The sequence below is a fragment of the Glandiceps talaboti genome, chromosome 8 (assembly GCF_964340395.1).
Source record: "Glandiceps talaboti chromosome 8, keGlaTala1.1, whole genome shotgun sequence".
Taxonomy (NCBI): Eukaryota; Metazoa; Hemichordata; class Enteropneusta; family Spengelidae; genus Glandiceps; species Glandiceps talaboti.
In genome coordinates this window covers 20,285,746-20,304,319 of record NC_135556.1, presented here as the reverse complement: position 1 = coordinate 20,304,319, position 18,574 = coordinate 20,285,746, and the positions used below count along the sequence as shown (strand labels likewise).

Below are 18,574 nucleotides of genomic sequence, written 5' to 3'. Positions count from 1 at the left end.
AAACCAGACATTTATTGTAACATGCTCAAAAAATAACAATCAGCCCAGAAATCCGATGCATTGAAATTAGAGCGAGTTGAAATTGGGACGATGTGATCCGTTAATGTCCTTCAACCGAGTTGAAAGGTCATCAGTGAGTTCAAAATGATGGCGGCATTGCTGAATGACGTGACTCTTTTCATATTCACTGTTATCATTGCAAAGTCTTCATTTAGTAGAGCTAATCCAAGTGTAGAACTACAAGTTGGTACACTATTAGGTAACGCTGTTGAGTTCAACAAAGTCGGCATTCATCGCACAGTCCATGTCTATAAGGGGATACCCTTTGCAGAACCACCGATAAGAGATCGGCGATTCCTGGCACCTGAACAGAAAAGACAGTGGCGAGGGGAATGGGATGCAACCTATTATCGTGCGGCCTGTGTACAAAACACTGGCAAGAATCTTGACCTTATAACTATTACGGAATCAACAGACGAAGACTGTTTATACTTAAATGTGTTTACATCGCAAACTCAGGTATATACCCCTTCTAAGTTGGTAACAGAATCAGAATCAACATGAAACCTTTCACACTACTGTCAACGTCAGATCCGAAAAGCACGACAAGATATTCTGAGTCTGATGCCATATTTTTAACGTCATTAATTTTCCAAAAAACATTCTAGACTTTCTATATTAATCTTGTATTTCACACTACAGAGTGGACCAGCAGTCGCAGTTATGGCTTGGTTTCATGGTGGAGGCCTGTTGTCAGGGTCCTCTTCAATGCCATATTATAACGGAGTACCGTTGGCAGCAATTGCTGACGTCATAGTGGTGACTGTTAACTACAGACTAGGAGCATTGGGATTCCTAAGCACAGGTAATGTGTTCTAAGGTCGTAGACTCGTCATTCTGAAAAGCAAGTCGTCAGAAATTAAATTTTCAAGCAACCAATTCTGAAATCAGGAAGTCTACACAACTAAAGGTCAGAATGTGAATCTTGGATCATTTCAATAAAGCAATTTTGTTGCAAAACATTATTTCAATTAGATTGAAACTTTCCACCAGCTTGGTAGTTCAAGTGAGTTACATGTACAAGGGTTACACTAACATAATTACGAAGTGTAATACAACTGACATCTGAGTGGCAGTATGCACGATCAGTAGATGTTAAATATTAGATAAATCGATGGAACGTCTCTGTATTACTTTTAAAGATACCATAACAATGCTCTGGCTACCTCTGATGTCGAGAGTCCCACTCCTTGATTTTCACCATGAATGACATGTTGGGCGTTGTCAATATAACAGAAACATCTTACAGTAGTTCCAGTCGACGTTATCGTTGCATTGAAGTATTCAGCTATGTGACGATTCTACTCCAGTGTACAGTCAGCTTTACATTTGTAACTATATGGAAATTGTCATTCTGATGAAGATCGTCCACCAACTGCCTTAATTAAATGCGTAATAACTTTCTTTCAATTTAGCTAATACATGTAGTAGACACAACTCAAATTCATATACGTCATATCAGTTCATCATTCAAACTTCTTGAAAAAGCCAAATGAGGTGCCAACCTAGTCGAAGACTCGAGCCATTTTTACTCATTTATTGCTGAATACAAAGTCTCTGTCGTCTATCTATTACCAACTGATATGGTTTAGTGTCTCACACTGCTCTGAGAGTCACATAAGCTTACCAAGTTTTTTCACGTTCTATAAATCTTGAAGTATACAAATGTAATTATCTTCCAGGTGATGATGTAGTTCCAGGCAATGCTGGCATGTTTGATCAGTTGTTAGCATTAGAATGGGTGAAGGAAAACATTGCAGGTATGTATGAATTGATGCATCCCTCCATCCATCCATCCAGAGTTCTGCATCCCTGCATCCATCCATCTCTCCATCCATCTGATCCATCCGTCCATCCATCCATCCATCCATCCAGAGCCCTGCATCCATCCATCCGTCCGTCCATCCATCCATCCATCCAACCAACCATCAAACAACCCCCCCCCCCCGCCACACACACACACACACACACACACACACACGTGAAGACAATAAAATCTTCTTCACAAAGTTCATTCAAACGATAAGTTATCTTTTTGTTTAATTTTTATTCAGACATGTCATGTCTGTTATCGATCAGTATAGATTAGTATTGCATGCGTTCACTTAATATTAATTCTTCATATTCCAGTCTTTGGTGGAGACCCACAGAGAGTAACAATCTTTGGTCAAAGTTCAGGAAGTGTATCTGTTGGATTTCACTTGATGTCACCTTTGTCGACAGGTTTATTTCATAGGGCAATAATGCAGGTAACCAGTTACTTCAAATATATAATTTCATTAATTTTACTCAATTTTGTTTTCGCTAGATCTTATTCACATCTTGTAAACGTATTATACTTGAGGTATCTAGCTTGTATTGTACCGACACTTGCACAACGGATAATCTAAAAACTGTGTCACCGTACAAACTTTCATTTGTGACAACATATACTTTAAAAATGAATAGTCTGTGGCCTATACTGATAACGTTGTCCAAAATTTTTATTTTTCATTTCTTGATTGACATATGTGTATTCTTAAAATAAAAACCTAGAGTGGTTCACCAACATCTTCCTGGACTGTGATTCATGATAAGGATGTGGCAAACAAGAGGGCACATGCACTCGGTGAAGTGCTTGGTTGCGATAGAAAGTCGAGCAAAGAACTCGTAACCTGCCTTCAGACAGTACCTGCAGAAAAATTCATCGGACCAAGTCTGGATATGGTGAGTAGTACCCCCGATAACACTCATAGAATCAAAGACGGGTCAAGCTAAAGATAAATATTTTATTTAGTTACCAACGTAACGCGGAACACATGTTAGATTTCCTTATTATAGATTTCCTTATTTGAACTGTTTCTATCCGTATAGTTCGGAGACTTTTCTTGGTGTTAAGAAGCTTTCTATTTGAATGTGTGATGTAGTAACATCAAGTCTCTGGGCTCATATCCATGCCTACCATCTATTCATTGAAGTAGTGTAGCTACGTGATCATGCGTGACACTGTGATATTGGATGACATTACGGTATATACGTATTTTGCAAATTCTTGGTAAGTATGCGACTTGAAGCTATCTTTTATCTGAACATGCGTCTTCCTACTAACGCAATCATACCAAATATATGATTTTGCTCATTTTCAGAATCTCATTTCGGAAATAACAGGGGAAGCCTACACTCTGTTCCCGTTCATCGTAAATGTAGATGGTATATTTTTACGAGAGGATGTAAGAACGACACTGAATGAACAAACGTTTAAAAAATGTGACATAATGCTCGGTTCAACGAAAGACGAAGGAACATTCATTTTATATCTCTTCTTCCCGCACATGCGTACTATGAGTGAAGTTCTCGTGGACGAACAAACGTTCGATGCTGTGTACCCAAGTGTTGTGTTCACTGTTAAAGGAAACGATTTGCTCAAAGATATTGCACAATAATAGTATACCAACTGGGAAAATATCAACTTTGCAGAAATATTAAATCAACTGTACACTGATGAATCTGTTTCGTGCCCAACCAGTGAAATGGCGCATGCGTATTCAAATGCCAACCAGAACGTATATTTGTATTACTTGACCCACCATCCTTAATGTTACATGGATGAAAGCATCTCACGGGGAAGAACTACAGTATGTGTTCGGTTTTGTGTTTATGGATGACATGAATTGGTCTGTGACAGATGACGAAGTGAAGATGACCTTACAGATAATGCGGTATTGGGCGAACTTTGCTAAAACTGGGTAAGAGATAGAGGAGTTCTAATTCAGTAACATTACACTATTTCTTAATAAAAATGACTTTTTCATATACAAATCGCCAATATGATTATTGAAATAGGGTGACAATGTAAAGAAAATGCACACAATTTTTTTTAGCATACTCAGTTATTATTCAGACTCCCCAGTACAGTCCTAGGTGCACATATTAATCAAATCATCAAAAAGTTCTGTCCTACCTGGTCCCATTTATATGGCTGGGTACTAGTAAACCGTTAGTCATAACAGTGGTTCAGAGCTTTCACAAATAATTTTATAAACGTGGTTAGACAAGCGGAGATTGAACCATTAAAGTGCAAATTGCCAGTATTAACATCACAACTCTACTATGATAATATGGCCTTAAAAGAGCCCCAAAACCTCCAGAGCTTCTCGAAGTAAAAGTATCTTTTACTGTGACTCTTTTATTTCTACACAGTAATCCTAATACACCTGCAGATGAAACTGAAAATTCAGATGAAAACAAGGTTACAATTTGGCCATCATACGCCATACCAGGACGGAACTTTAAGAAACTGTCTCCTGAAATGCTGAACGGAAAAGCGTTCAAATTGAAAGAATGTGTTTTCTGGAATCAGTTGGTTCCTAAAGTAAAGGAATACACGGGTAAATACTAATACCAGTATCTGGGTACCTTTTTTACGTGCTAGGTTTTTTATTCATATGGTCAAAGTTTTAGTTGACTCGGCAAGAGGTCGATGGGAGTCTAACTTGCGTGTCGTAGTTTGACAACACAACACATCAGTACCCAAAGAATCTTTGATTTAATAACTGATGACCACGATCTGTGCATTCCGTGCTGTATCTTTAATATTATGGATAGTGTCTTATGTTTTACATAAATCGCATATTTGATGATTAGCCTATGTATCGAAACGTTATATAACTGGATATATGAATTTGGTTTTTCATAGAACCAACTCCAAGGCCTCGGGATCATGAAAAAGCTAAATATTCAGAAGAATGTAACAGACCATGACGTTCGGATCATACAGCGTAACACAGCAGAGTCAGTATTGGTGGAGTGTGGACAAAGGAGACGGAAGCAGCTGAGCCTTCTCTAACTTCACAAAGTGTGCACTGTTTAGTATTCGTCTCACGTCACGCTACAAGGGGATCCAAATTCCGATGGTGTAACAAGTGATACATGGCAAAAGTATAACTAACGATTCTCACTCGCACTGACCAGAGGGATAACCGATTCCACGTACCATGACCACTATTTTCACAAAGTCGTGGTGGATGGTCAACGTTCCCATCTGATAAAGACACGCGGTGGTATGATACAAGCGACAAAAGTAGCATCAAGAACGAGGTAGATATTCAATCAGTATACAATTGAAAGTTTTCTTCTGAATAGTTGAATAAATGTGAAACATTCTAATTTGATGGCAATAAAAAATGGATTCGTTTTCTTAATGACAAATACTGTTTGCTATAGTCAGAGTAATCTAAATCAACAGGTGTGTGTGTGTGTGTGTGTGTGTATGTATGTATGTATGTATGTATTATGTGTGTGTATGTATGTATGTATGTATGTATGTATGTATGTATATGTGTGTATGTATGTATGTATGTATGTATGTATGTATGTATGTATGTATGTATATGTGTGTGAGAGAGAATGTGTGTATGTATACGTGGCTTTCCATATGTGTGTGTGTGTGTTTGTGTGTGTGTTACTGGTACTTTATATAGCCGAACCTGTACCAGATATTTTGACATTGGCCATTTGAAGGTCACGGTGATGAGAAGATATGACGATGTCGAGCACTTGAGTTATATACTGCCCTCATCGACGAGTTTCATGATACTCTTAATGTGCGATATCATCGTGCTTGGTGTTAATTGTTCAACCAATGTCTGAGGAAACAACTTGATATCGCTCTGATTAAACCCAACACAGCGAGCTTTATTTGGATCCCTGGAAATAAGTTAAAAACTGTAGTTAGTACCCAATCAGCAAATGTGTAGAATTTCTGATTTACAAAATGGTGAAACAATAAATTACTGTCGTGCACAATTTGAATAATTATGACTTGCACAGGCAGTGTAAAGTTTTTTGCATTGAGCTGCGCTTTCGATCTTGGTCGACAACCTTCAACCGAGTGAGAAATTCCATAGTTCCATAGTTATTGTGCGTTGTAATCTATGTGTTGTAAGTCACCTGAGTTACCTACCTGTTATCACATTAATTTTTGGTCGTTAACTTGAAAATGATAAGAAAGCACTATGAGATCGATGAAAATTGGTCGAGGAACAGATAAAAGACGAACAGCCAAGGAATCATCAAGTAGAAAAGGATGGAAGCAATTATAATGGAATCGTTTAGTAAATTCAAATATGGGGATACATTTGGCGCATGTAAATACCCTCAATGAAGATGAACAGAAAAGAAACACAATTAGGCAAAGTATGTGAGGGCAGTACATTCATTACCACACTCTAGGAAAATAATAACTTAGGTGTGTAGGAAAGTAATAACTTGGGTGTGCATACGAGATACTCACCCTTCTACTGGAAAGATAAATCGACAAGTCGGATAGGTAATTGCTCGTACGTAGTCATTAACAACAGGACAATGTGGGTGTTCTACAGCACCATCTAAAAGGTGATAAAAGAATTACTAGTATACTAATTTAGAGATTTTTATTTATAACGGAGTGAGAATCAACGTACTAGTAAAAAAAACTGTCGACCGTGACTAGCTAAGTGCAGTTTCGATTCGCTCGGGAAAAAATAGTTAATTATACAAACAATATGTGTAGTTCAAGTTACTTTAAAAGCTTTTTGGAGATTCAACATGACTATAACATGGCTAAGAATTAACTCTTTATATTGTTGATCACCTTCAATTTGATAACTGCGATCAACATATACAATTTCAGAATCTACATTGCTTGAGCCTATTCATATGCTGCCTGTAAATTTTCCTTTCAGAACAGATTCATATTTTTCGGATATGTTCGAGAACAGTGTATTTACTGTAATAATAACCGTGTAATTTAGATAAGAGTAGAATTATTAACTTACGATAAACACAGTAACCCTCTCTATCGGTCAATGTCTTGGCCTGAAACACACTGACAAATTCTCTAGGAGAGATGAGTCCCATCATCATGCTAACAGTCAGTGTTCGAAATACTTTAGTGTTCTGTAGGTTTAAAATGGGAAGGAATTGTCAAAGTTGAGACTAAAGTGTTCAAACAGTAACTACTGTGGAATTTCATTAACTTTTTTTTCTTTTCAACGTTTCAATTAAAAAAACATAATTTCTTTGAAAAAATTGGTAAGAGTATTATTATTGTTATCTAAATCAAAAACGGAAGTCAGCACAAAGTCGCAATTTTGAGAGCTTTCAATTTCCTTGACAACATGTCGATAAAACAAGAAACATGACAATGTCATATTATATATACAATGTATCGTATCATCCTTTATAATTATATCTTCATTGATAGAACAACAGCGTTGGTAATGGTATCCCAGCACTGAGAAGTGAGCCATCAACGGTGAAGCTGGGTAAACCGAGACTACAGTAGTTCTGAAAGAGACCAAGTGAATGGCCTGTGATGTACCAACGATGCAAAAACAAATGTGTTAACAACCAAGGCGGAAAGACAAAAATGGTCTCAAAGACAGTGCATGCTTTAATGATATTATGGGATATTCTTACGTCATCTATAAGTTCGATAATTTGCATCTCTGCAATATGTTTATTTGTTTTTTGGATCAAACTCAGATCTGCTGTCATCTCAAAGATCTTTTCAGGAGAAGCATTAAACGTGTACTCAGCCCTATACCTGAAAAGGATCAAATCAGATCAGATCAGATCAGATCACGTTAAAGCTGAAAAATAGAAACAAAAAAGCAATTGCAGACCAAACATAGTGCAATCACTGTTGAAATCAACACCTCATTTACATACAAAATAAACACGTGCAAAACATAATATCACATCAATTTTGAGTTTAAAGTTAATATTCAATATTTTTATTCATCTTGACTTTCAACGAATCATTTTTAATTGTTCACCAAATGAAACGAAACGAAATTATACATACTTACACAATTCCATCGAATATTGGAGATGGTTTCGAAAAAAGTTTGATCCCATTCTACAATTCAAAAAATAGAGAGAATGCCAGTGATGGCCGTGGGTTATAAAGGTTTATTGCAATCAGGGTGTCGATGACTACGAGTTGCTAGTCAGTTATTATAATTGTTGCTTCACTTCACAAAGTAGGTCAAATCAGACCACTCAGTTCAGCGTTTTAATAAGTGATACTTAATAATGATATGTAGAAAATAGCCATTCATTCCCCCATATCGTATTTCTGTAATTTCCTACTTTATGTTACAGTTATACATGTATATATAATTGAACATAGAAAATGAGTAGGACATCACATAATATTGTACTGCGCACGTGCACCCAACTCTCTAAGCTCACTAATACTTAATTCTCAGCCATGTTTCCACGGCTTTATATAGTGTTACATTACTGATTGTACTCACGGATTCCTTCATCAATTTCCAATCTTTATCACTTTCCAAAACCAGAAGGTTGCTGAGATAGTCATCCAGAATAGCTTGGTAGTTGGCCATTGTGTAATGTCGACTTGATAGTTTTCTGACGCCTTATGATACGTTGACCAGAACACACTGGATTCACAATATGTAAAGTGTACAGTATCTAGGACAGTCTCCTGCTTGACAAGTACATATACAGGTATTGACTGGTGAGTACGGGTAACTTTTGTACTTTGTCCATTGCAGAGGATCATAGTCCACATCAGCGAACGTCTATCATGTGTGGATGGCAAATGATTGGCATAACCTTAAATCACACGTTAGAAAGTGTAATGAACACAAAACAGTGTTTCTTCTAAACTGTACAAACTTCGTTGTGTTTTTCGTAAACAAACATTGATGGCTTTCTGTGGTGTTAGGCTCATTTCCACTTGTTTGATTCATTTTATGTAACTTAAGGAGTCCCTTCAATTGAACAGTTCGAACGACTCAGGCAAGACTTTTTTTCCCTATGCGTATTTACAGACGTCAAATGTGATTTTATCCGTACGTATGGTACAGATTAACAAATCAAATTGAAGAAACCATTGGGGGTTTTTTGTAGCTCCGATGTCAGAATACCAGACTATCCTCGATGAATGTTTAGAAAAGCTATTAGTTTATGAAGACGACAACCACTGGAGAGCTCACGAGGGACACGTACGGGTAAGTAAACGCGGTCAACAATCACTCCATCATGGTTAAGACCAATAGTGGTCTGAAAAACGTGACTTCGTTGTAGCTGTCAGTGAATGTCAAAATGATAAGTATGATAGGTATGAGGAAATTAGGCCTAATAAAAAAAATGTGTGGTTCCGATTACGCTCAATTTTAGAATAGGTGGGTTAGGTAGATTTTTTATTTTATTTTATTTTTTTCTATGTGAGTGTATGTCTAGTTCAGATTTTCCATTGTTTTTCAAATGGTCTCTGTACTTGTTGTTTATTTCTTCCTATCAGATGTACAGCAATTTATGGAAGACCGGTAAGGACAGCGACCTTAACTTCCACCTGCGAGTTGCAACTCGCAGGTCGCAGGTCGCTGTCCTCACCGGTCTTCCATAGCAATTACAGATTGGAAGAACTGTTTTATTTTGTCTTTTTATGTTGATGGCAGTTTCCGCAAGCACTATTTCTCGTGAGACTTCCCATAGTTTTTGCGATTTTATTATCTTTTTCTCGCGTAAAAACAGTTTAGGGTCGGCAGTGAAAAGCTAGGTGGGGTCGGGTAACCGGAACCAATTATTTTTTTAGGCCTTATAATGCTAGGCTATTATGAACAGCCTATAAAATGAGATCCATGTAATGCGTTCAACTTCAGATTGTGGTATCCGTAATTCCTTCCAAAGTTTATCAAGTCATTTCTTAAAAGATATCAAGAACACTTGGTGCAACGACATTAACATCTTTTAATATGTTAACAAGGATTTTTTTTTTAAAAAGAAGACCATTTTGCTGATTAATAGTTATATTTATTGCAGGATGGGGTCAACTTATTTTCCAAATCATCGAGAGAGTTTAATGGAACCATGTGAGTACTACACCTCCTCTCTGAACTACCATCATTTTATGCAGACTATAAGAACTGCGTCAAATACCGAATCAAAAGAAGTTCAAAGTGTTCAAAGACAATCCGTTTTAACCGGAGAATCTGTAGCATATGATACTTGAATCACGTGACAATAATGAATACATGTACATGATTAATCCAATCCAATCATGCAGCTCCTCTCTTTCCAGATACCGTGCTGAATGTGTTTTCAATGCTTCCCCTCAAAACGTGTTCAATTTCATCTCAAATTTGGACTTACTTAAACAAACAACGGAACGCATGGCGGAATTACAAATTATCGAAATTATTGATGAGGTATGTCGCTTAACTTTTCGTGACATGCCTTTATTACTTCTTTAAAATAGTGACGTGTGAAAAAGTTTAATTTTTTGGGTTTCTTATATACTGGCTATATCATGCATAGTTGTGAGGTATTTTTAAGTGAACAATTCTAGTTAAAAGTCGCTGACTTCAAATCAATTAATCTGCGTTTCATTTTGTCGTTTTGAACACTTTCTCTTTGGTGTATTTTTGTGTCTCGCCCTCTAACATGTCATTTTGCGAAGCGTTCCAAACATTTCGTCTCAATGTTCGTCGACAGAATACCAGAGTTTATCGAACATTGTCAGAGAGTGCAATGATGGGACTTGTATCACCTAGAGAATTTATCAACGTTATCCAGGAGAAGAAGTTTACGGATTCTAAGGGGGATTTCTATCGAATATATCGTAAGTCAGTACCATATGTCATATTTCATATTGTATGGTATTATTTAGTCTGTAACGTTTGATAACATGCAAGTTATTCAAATCAAAAATAGTCCCACACACACTTTGCAGATTTCAATTGACAGCTATATAAATATACTCAGAAATAATGACTGGGAATTCAGAAGCAAACATGCAAAAATTAAACAAAATGAAAATCACACATAAATAGCCCCTCTTAAACGAAGATCAGAAGATCTATGTCATTTACTGATTCCAAGCCGTGATTAAATAGCTATCTACTTAAAAATTGATTTCGGTGAATTGGATCACGTACGACAAGGGACCAAGACACTGTTATATGCTGGCGAACAACGCGGCGACGTCGAACTACAGAACTACGTGGGTTTCAACCCCACTTCAACGATTGCCTCACGTCCAAATTCTTGCATACAATCCCAAAGAGAGAAGGATTTCGCCGCTCTGTTGTAAACATCTCAACGTTGTATGCAGTTCATTCAGGAATATGTCCATGTACTGTACCTCTAATGCTGCAAGAGATGTGGTTTTTCAAGTTCTTGCTCTAGAAGAACCCGACATTCGAGTACTGAGTTATGCGCCATGCTATGCAAATCGAATTAAGGGCCAACCTCAGCGACCCAGAAGTTAAACAAGTCTGTGTTGACATGAACGATGATGGTACAATTATGTCGGTAGACGCATCCGTGTCAACACTAATTAGAATTTTGGAAGAAGATACTTTTAAGAGTGGCAGCCATGTTGATTATTGTGAATATGTAAACAAGTAGAACTATCAGTCACATACACGACTCGAGTATCCAGCATTCTGAAATTATATGTATAGAACGAGATCATTGACCCCGCTCATGGCTATCCCCCAAACTTTCAGTTCAATCTCACCACAGGGGGCTGGGTCCAGTGAGCATGTTATTGATAGTATTATGTTATTGATATAATTTGATTTGAAATTTCATGATTCGGGGATATTTATGTGTAACAAGTACATAGAACTGTGTTCCTTGTTTGGATTGTTACCATTGTACAACAGGCGTAGAATACTGGATTTAATGTTTTTGTATAAATGTGCTAACAGTATATATATAATAGTTTTTACATTTTACCAAGACTTGATTTGAATGCTCCAACTAGAATTTTACGGAATAAGACTGTTTTTAGGGAGAGGCGAAGTCGCATAAATATGCCATGTTTTAAGACTTTATTGTGTCAGATTATTTTAGGTCAATGTGTTTTCAGTTGACGAGTTTAAGTGTTAATATTGTAATGTGATGTACGTTGTTTTTATTTTAGGTGTTTATTTTTTGCCCGTCTTCCCATTTGTTGAAGTGCTCGTGCACTTTTAGTGTGTGCATGCTGTAGTGTTTGTCTCGTACAATTGTATTGTTGGAGCCTGCAAATGGGATTCGTCTCGTAGGTCATCCTTGGAAGTAATTACATACATGAATAAATAAATAAATAATTTTATATGGTTTTATAACAAATTTATTCTGAGTGTCTAATTTATTCCTTCTCATAAAATATTTGTTCATCAGATGACCATGTTGACCATCCACGATGTCCTGTAAGCAGTGGTCACGTACGAGGTATCGGATATCCATCTGGTACATTTATATACCCAGTTGAAGGGTGAGAGAAGTTGATTTCATTGGTCCGAACTTTACAGAAATGAAATATATATATATATATATATATATATATATATATATATATATATATATATATATATATATATATATACATATACATATATATATATAATGTTGATCAGTTAGAATCCATCGATGGCATATAACTGTACAATGTATAAAACAGAATAAACCAGACATCACAAATATTTGCTCAGTCACATTGAGGGTGTAAAGTACAGGTCTAGTATGGAGTTCAACCAATCGGCAAATATATAGAGATACAAGGACGAGACGAGATAACCCGGTCACGCTCAACAACCACCCACCGTGACCCCGCACCAATCGCTGTCTAGCCATGGTTATTCCAACTATTCCAAAGTTTAATATGTACCATGGTACGGTATTGCACGACAAACCGTGGTCAAATTGCATATTATGAAAATGAACACAAATAATACTATACCGAGACCTCCAGATTATGTTTACCTTTGCTTTCGGAAATTGAGAATATGTCTCAAGAAACTGTCTCGTCGATAACGTCAACTTCCAGACGTGACATGTCCCATACGGGCCACCATATATTTATAAGGCAATACTTCACATACGGAATATAGACGATTGAGTACAAGCCTAAGGAATGCCTTAGATAAACAAGGACAGCCAAATGTTCGCTTCCATTTAGTTTCCACTAGTGTTGCGTGTTGTTTTGCATTCATGTATTACGATAAATTAATAATATCTTTCTTTTAATTTCTAGGGATCAAAACAAGAGTTTTGTCATCACTTTCACTCAGCAAGATGTCAAGTTATTTGCTAAGACATTCGTTGAAATGATGATACCACGTACACTGGTGAACCACATTAAGCAAATGATGAGATTGGTGAACGAGGCTAATCTCTGACATCGATGTATATCATTAGAGTTTTACAAGAGCAGTATTATACACAGGTCTACGAATAATCTCGCGAGACTGACCGTGATGCAGCGTTGTTGAACGATTTAGAACGAGAGGCAGGGAAGTTACACTATAACGTTGTCCACAAAGTTTATGTTACTTTTAGATAGCACACTAAACCCACTTGATAATAAAAGACAAACACTATCCACAACTTGCATACATATGCAAAATATATTTTTCCTGTAATATTAACATTCTGAAAAGTTGGAAAGGCTGAATGAGGTCAAGGTCACTTGTGGTCAGATCATATTTCGATGAACTTGACATTTTTGCTCCAATTCTCTTCTCTTATATTTGTAAGGTATCACCCCCCGGGGGGGGGGGGGTATCACCCATCATCCTCATACTATAATCTATCTGCGTTGACAAATTCTAACTTCATATATGAGGTAATCACAGACTGTGTTACATAGAATACTCTATGTGAACTGATTGTCACCTGTTTTAGCTTAGCAATACTATATCTCAAGTCTAGGTATCCATATAAACATATTGTGTGCAGACCAGTTTGAGGTTATGTAGTCAATGCATACATTTCAACCAAGCTCGAGCTCATTTCAAATCTTCACACACAGGTTATGATTGCAAGTCGAACCACACTCCTCTAATACACTAATAACATTGCTGATAGAAAAAGTTGACAATGCAGTTTTGGAATTTGGTCTACACAATTACATCAGTGTATGTATCTATAGAATACCGTGGCAACCAAACACGGATTATTGCATACACAGACTTGCAAATACTGAAGCTGGTAGCAACTTAGTAATGATGAGTATGATGAACAATTGACATGACATCCAGGGTTTGTACACACTGTTTAACAGCTGTACTGGAGAATGCTTTCCTGATGTTCAAGCATAAGCATAGACCCTACACATGTATGGTCTATGGTTCAAGAGTCAACTTCCATGGTAACATTAAACATTGTAACAGCTCTCTGATAATATTCAGTATGGCCCAGCCATTTGTAGTACTGAAGTAAGAATGCTTCATCATCTCAATCAAGCTATGATGACTGACTGTTATAGTATTCACGTAAAGTGTCCCATTGTTTTTGTCTTATTATAATATGACTTCTCTTTGATTTGATGTCTTCATAGGCTTCTTGTGGACTCCACTTGTTATTCTGAAAGAAATCGTATCAATATCAATGATAAAACTAGCTGCAAAATCGAATCAAATGATAGCAAAATCATTGAAATCAAATCATCTGATCATAAAACTATTGAAATCAAATCAAATGATAACAAAATCTTTGAAATCAAATTCAATAATAGTAAAATCATTGAAATCAAATCACTTACAGCAAAATCATTGAAATCAAATCATTAAAGTAAAACTGCTGAAATCAAATCAAATGATAGTAACATCATTGAAATCAAATCAAATCATTGAAATCAAATAATATGATAGTAAAACAAAGCAGCAGAAAGGATAATGAGAAAATTGAAAGTTGCATATTAGGTTATGATAAATGAAGTAGTGCAAGCTCTATGTTCGTATCGAATAGGATGTATACGTTTGATGCCCTGATGAGAAAGCAAGTGTTTAGTTTGAGAAGACGACTCTCAGTAAGTTGTAACAGCAAAGTTTGATGTACATGTGATTTACTGTATTTCAGATCCCATATGGTGGAATTATGGGACAAGATACTTTTTGTTTAATTTATATCTTAAGATTCTTATATTTAAGAACATCAGTCATGTAGCTTTTCTGTAACATATATTTATATGGACGTCGTTGTCCGAATTAAAGTCTAAAAATAATAATAATAATAAAAACTGCTGGAATCAAATCAAATTTTAGCAAATCATTGAAATCAAATCAAACCATTGCAAAATCATTGAAATCAAATCATCATCAAAGTAATCAACCCATTGCTCTTATGGCAAACATTGAATCATTCTGATTTTGTACCATTAACAGACTTACCTTCATTAAATAACATGCTACTATAGTTGCACTTCTTGTTCTGCCTGCTTTGCAATGTATATAAACACTCTGATTTTTGTCTTTGATTTCATTGATAAAATTGATTGCTTTGTTGACATTGTCTAAGGTTGGTGATCCAGTAAAGTCCCTGGTACTCAGCCTCAACTGCTCTACACCAGCATCAGCCCATTCCTTGAAATGAAAGAGGTAGAATTATTGATAAATAAATCATTTACAGACTAACAATTCACACTTAATTTCAGTGAATTCCCTTCTACACCAACCTCAGCAGACTCAGTCTATTCCTGAATACAAGTATATTACATATCACAACGTAACAAACAAGACAGTCACACTATCTCCAACTAGGACAATATTTTTAAAAAACTGTTTTGTTAGATCATGATATCGTACATCCTGAACAGTATTGAATTACCTGTCAGTAAACATATTTGTGCAGAAGTACACATAATATCGACCGATTTGGTAAATCCAATCAAATTGAATATTGGGTCCACACCCTAAAATCAGCACAGTGCCCCGTATGACATCATGATTTTGAACTGTATTTATGATACACATAAAATCAATCTCTAATTAACAAGTAGTCTCTAAGTATTGATATTGGTATTTTAACAATTTTCAATGAATATATTATTGTGTCCGATTGAAAACAAATAATACTAGTACAGTTAAAGCTAGTGTAACATTTAAATATACAGCTTCATATTATAACTTTTAATATATAAGAAATATATCTTAATAGCTAAAGTTGATCAGACACTAGCTGTAATCAAAGCTATGAAGTTACTTTTCTCATAATTGTTTATGTTATTATCAAAGATGCCAAGTATGATTGCCAAGTGATCAACATCCCATAGATTTACTGTACAGCACACTGCAGGTTACTGTTCACTCATTCTGTTTGATCCAACCATGCTTGGACCAATAAGAAACTGCTTTTTAAGATAGCAAGAGTGAATGAATACAGTTTCTTAATACATTTTGTCAAAATGAAATGAACATGCTACCATACAGATAACAAAATGCTGACATAAAAATATTGGTGCTTGCAGTGGTTTATTTATTACAAGTTATTGTCTATTTCAGATGTCTGTGCTGTTCAAGGTTGTTTAAAATGTGTTGTTATGACAACAGATACAAGACTATTGATCTATCTGGTGTTGACCCAATACTTGTTGTGATGACATTAGTGACTTGTCTGGAGTTGATCCAGTGGTTGTTGTCATGACAACAGACTAATGACTTGTCTGGAGTTGATCCAATTGTTGTCATGACAACAGACTACTAACCTGGGTGGAATTGACCCAATACTTAGTTTCATAGTCTTCATTCAATGTAATCACTCCACGTACATTTTCTTCATCGACTAACTGTTTGAATGAAAAAAAGAGAATGTTTTCGTATTAGGAATGATGAATTCTCTACCCACCTAGTGACCTAGCTACACTCCATAGACAGTTGAGTTGTGTATTCATCATCTTGGGAAACCTAGATTTCTGTATTATACATGCCATTCTCAAAACGTACAAACATAGCTAATCAAGACTAACCTGAGTCTCCTATGGTCACTCAAAATTACTCATAATTACTGCTAATTAAGCAAGCATCTTTTTCATTCACATACACTACTACTCTACGACCTATGACCTTTTACCTGTTTTGTCATGCTTCTGAATGGCAATGCTCCTAGTATGACTGTTGAGTCTATCCTGTCATACCATCTACGGGACGATACTTTCGACATTACAACATTGTAGAACAGTGTGGGATAAAACAAAAGTCTTGCCGTCATTGTTGTCTATGAACCTGAGGTTGAAGAACATGTACGTAAACACGCAGATACGAACGCCTCCACTCCGCTGATCATTTGGTGGCGATAGGTTACGACCTCTATTCCCATATTCGAGTTTTCTTTCGTTTTTAATTTCGGCCCGGATTTGCTTACAGCGCCTCGTCCCTCTTTTCTCGCGGCTGCGCCGCTCGGCATACATAAACAGATTAGGGACGATAGTCACGAGTCTGGCAGCGAGACTACCAATCACCAAACTGTGAAGACTTTACGGTTTGAACAACTTAACTAAGCCCCTGGGGGAGCACAGAGCCCCGCCCCTGCGCCTGAGGAGAAACAGAACATTGCACTGCAGGAAATGATAACAATTGGTCCAAGCCACTTTTGACGTGGCGTATTTCAATATGGAGGAAGATAAGCGGTAAATGCTGAAGCAAACAGGTAGGTAGTAAATGTTGTTAGTGGTCATGAAGTGACTGGTACTTGTCTGACTTTTACACTTGATTACAAGATAGTTTGATAGAGAAATAGAAAGGCCACATATATTCTTTTACCTCGATCAAATTTGAGGAGTGGGGGAATCGACCCAAGGGAAGGGTGCGGTTGTCACCGGGACGGGGTAGCCTTGTGCAAAACTTTATCAAGTTTATGAATTATGGATGGTGACTGAAATCACTTGGCCTTTCGCTTCTGCTATTGTGTATGTTTTTGTTTTTTCGATGTTTTGGGCTGGATACCATCACCAGGACTATAACAGAAACCGTGCTTCATGTACACACTCGACTCTTTTTCTTTCTTTCTTTCTTTCTTTCAATTCTCGCTATCTGCAATACAATTCTATGCATCGCTAAGGAGTCAAATGGAACGCTTCTGGTCGCCTATGTCAATACACGTGAATGTTTCTTCCAAACAGTTTAATTGTAACAAATAAGATAAACGCAAGTTTTAAGCTCATATAATTATGGAGGTGGGAAATTTAAATATGTACAGTATCTTTCCAGGGCAAAATTACAAGAGATGTCTACAACTGAAAATCGGAAAGAAACATTCCTGTGTATTAGCATAGCCGACCGGAAGTGTAGTTGTCGACATTAGAACGCGTTGTCGCGCGACTTCGTTCCATTTGACTCCACGGTGATGTGTAGAATTGTATTGCAGGTAGCGAGAATTCCTGAGCAAAAATTCAAATATTTTAAGGTACTTATTTGCATACTTACTCTAAAGGTAGACAAGCTGAGTTTGTGCGTTTTTGGGTGTTATTTACGGTAGTATACTAGTATCTATGTATAAAAATGTAGACAAATCTCTACTCGACAATCAACTGTTCTAACAATGCCAGAAGGCAATCATCAATGTTATACATTAACATAATAAATTATGATAATAGCTTTTATAATCAAGATTTTATATTTTCACATGATAAACTCAACTTATGTCACTTTTAATTACCAGTATTTTATTGTTGAATTAAAATCATGTATTAATATCTGCAGATTACCAGATTAATCATCTTTCTCCCTTAGGGGTACAACTAAGTATAAGTTGGGAG

General features: G+C 36.4%; 5 protein-coding genes across 5 annotated transcripts; 3 read left to right on the top strand and 2 right to left on the bottom strand.

Moving 5' to 3' along the window:
* Positions 1-147: 147 nt before the first annotated feature.
* Positions 148-3,482, top strand: LOC144439326 (acetylcholinesterase-like). Its single transcript, XM_078128607.1, has 6 exons — positions 148-519; positions 703-865; positions 1,743-1,820; positions 2,191-2,309; positions 2,596-2,766; positions 3,186-3,482. Exons 1-6 carry the CDS (start codon positions 148-150, stop codon positions 3,480-3,482), a joined length of 1,200 nt encoding a protein of 399 aa, XP_077984733.1.
* A 163-nt stretch (positions 3,483-3,645) lies between these two features.
* Positions 3,646-4,885, top strand: LOC144439325 (acetylcholinesterase-like). The gene is made up of 3 exons (XM_078128606.1): positions 3,646-3,785; positions 4,240-4,411; positions 4,736-4,885. Exons 1-3 carry the CDS (start codon positions 3,646-3,648, stop codon positions 4,883-4,885), a joined length of 462 nt encoding a protein of 153 aa, XP_077984732.1.
* Positions 4,886-5,600: 715 nt separating this feature from the next.
* LOC144439324 (stAR-related lipid transfer protein 5-like) lies at positions 5,601-8,429 on the bottom strand. The gene is made up of 6 exons (XM_078128604.1): positions 8,340-8,429; positions 7,890-7,939; positions 7,498-7,624; positions 6,855-6,975; positions 6,332-6,425; positions 5,601-5,745 (listed from the first exon to the last, which is right to left on the bottom strand). Exons 1-6 carry the CDS (start codon positions 8,427-8,429, stop codon positions 5,601-5,603), a joined length of 627 nt encoding a protein of 208 aa, XP_077984730.1.
* A 2,065-nt stretch (positions 8,430-10,494) lies between these two features.
* LOC144439323 (stAR-related lipid transfer protein 5-like) lies at positions 10,495-13,220 on the top strand. Its single transcript, XM_078128603.1, has 3 exons — positions 10,495-10,672; positions 12,223-12,316; positions 13,076-13,220. The coding sequence occupies exons 1-3, from the start codon at positions 10,495-10,497 to the stop codon at positions 13,218-13,220; spliced, it is 417 nt and encodes a 138-aa protein (XP_077984729.1).
* A 1,066-nt stretch (positions 13,221-14,286) lies between these two features.
* Positions 14,287-17,028, bottom strand: LOC144439322 (phosphatidylglycerophosphatase and protein-tyrosine phosphatase 1-like). The gene is made up of 4 exons (XM_078128602.1): positions 16,891-17,028; positions 16,526-16,606; positions 15,213-15,404; positions 14,287-14,406 (listed from the first exon to the last, which is right to left on the bottom strand). The coding sequence occupies exons 1-4, from the start codon at positions 17,026-17,028 to the stop codon at positions 14,287-14,289; spliced, it is 531 nt and encodes a 176-aa protein (XP_077984728.1).
* Between the last annotated feature and the right edge of the window lie 1,546 nt (positions 17,029-18,574).

Coding starts and splice junctions, on each gene's coding strand:
- LOC144439324 (XM_078128604.1), bottom strand. CDS start 8,429: ATGGCCAACTACCAAGCTATTCTGGATGACTATCTCAGCAACCTTCTG. Junction 7,625..7,889: donor CCAATATTCGATGGAATTGT/GTAAGTATGTAT, acceptor GATCCTTTTCAG/GTATAGGGCTGAGTACACGT. Junction 6,426..6,854: donor AGAGGGTTACTGTGTTTATC/GTAAGTTAATAA, acceptor ATCACCTTTTAG/ATGGTGCTGTAGAACACCCA.
- LOC144439325 (XM_078128606.1), top strand. CDS start 3,646: ATGAAAGCATCTCACGGGGAAGAACTACAGTATGTGTTCGGTTTTGTG. Junction 3,786..4,239: donor GCGAACTTTGCTAAAACTGG/GTAAGAGATAGA, acceptor ATTTCTACACAG/TAATCCTAATACACCTGCAG. Junction 4,412..4,735: donor GGAATCAGTTGGTTCCTAAA/GTAAAGGAATAC, acceptor GGTTTTTCATAG/AACCAACTCCAAGGCCTCGG.
- LOC144439323 (XM_078128603.1), top strand. CDS start 10,495: ATGTCATTTTGCGAAGCGTTCCAAACATTTCGTCTCAATGTTCGTCGA. Junction 10,673..12,222: donor GGATTTCTATCGAATATATC/GTAAGTCAGTAC, acceptor TTTGTTCATCAG/ATGACCATGTTGACCATCCA. Junction 12,317..13,075: donor TTTATATACCCAGTTGAAGG/GTGAGAGAAGTT, acceptor TTTAATTTCTAG/GGATCAAAACAAGAGTTTTG.
- LOC144439326 (XM_078128607.1), top strand. CDS start 148: ATGGCGGCATTGCTGAATGACGTGACTCTTTTCATATTCACTGTTATC. Junction 520..702: donor TGTTTACATCGCAAACTCAG/GTATATACCCCT, acceptor TTCACACTACAG/AGTGGACCAGCAGTCGCAGT. Junction 1,821..2,190: donor GGTGAAGGAAAACATTGCAG/GTATGTATGAAT, acceptor TTCATATTCCAG/TCTTTGGTGGAGACCCACAG.
- LOC144439322 (XM_078128602.1), bottom strand. CDS start 17,028: ATGACGGCAAGACTTTTGTTTTATCCCACACTGTTCTACAATGTTGTA. Junction 16,607..16,890: donor TCAGAAGCATGACAAAACAG/GTAAAAGGTCAT, acceptor TCATTCAAACAG/TTAGTCGATGAAGAAAATGT. Junction 15,405..16,525: donor ATTGGGTCAATTCCACCCAG/GTTAGTAGTCTG, acceptor TTTCATTTCAAG/GAATGGGCTGATGCTGGTGT.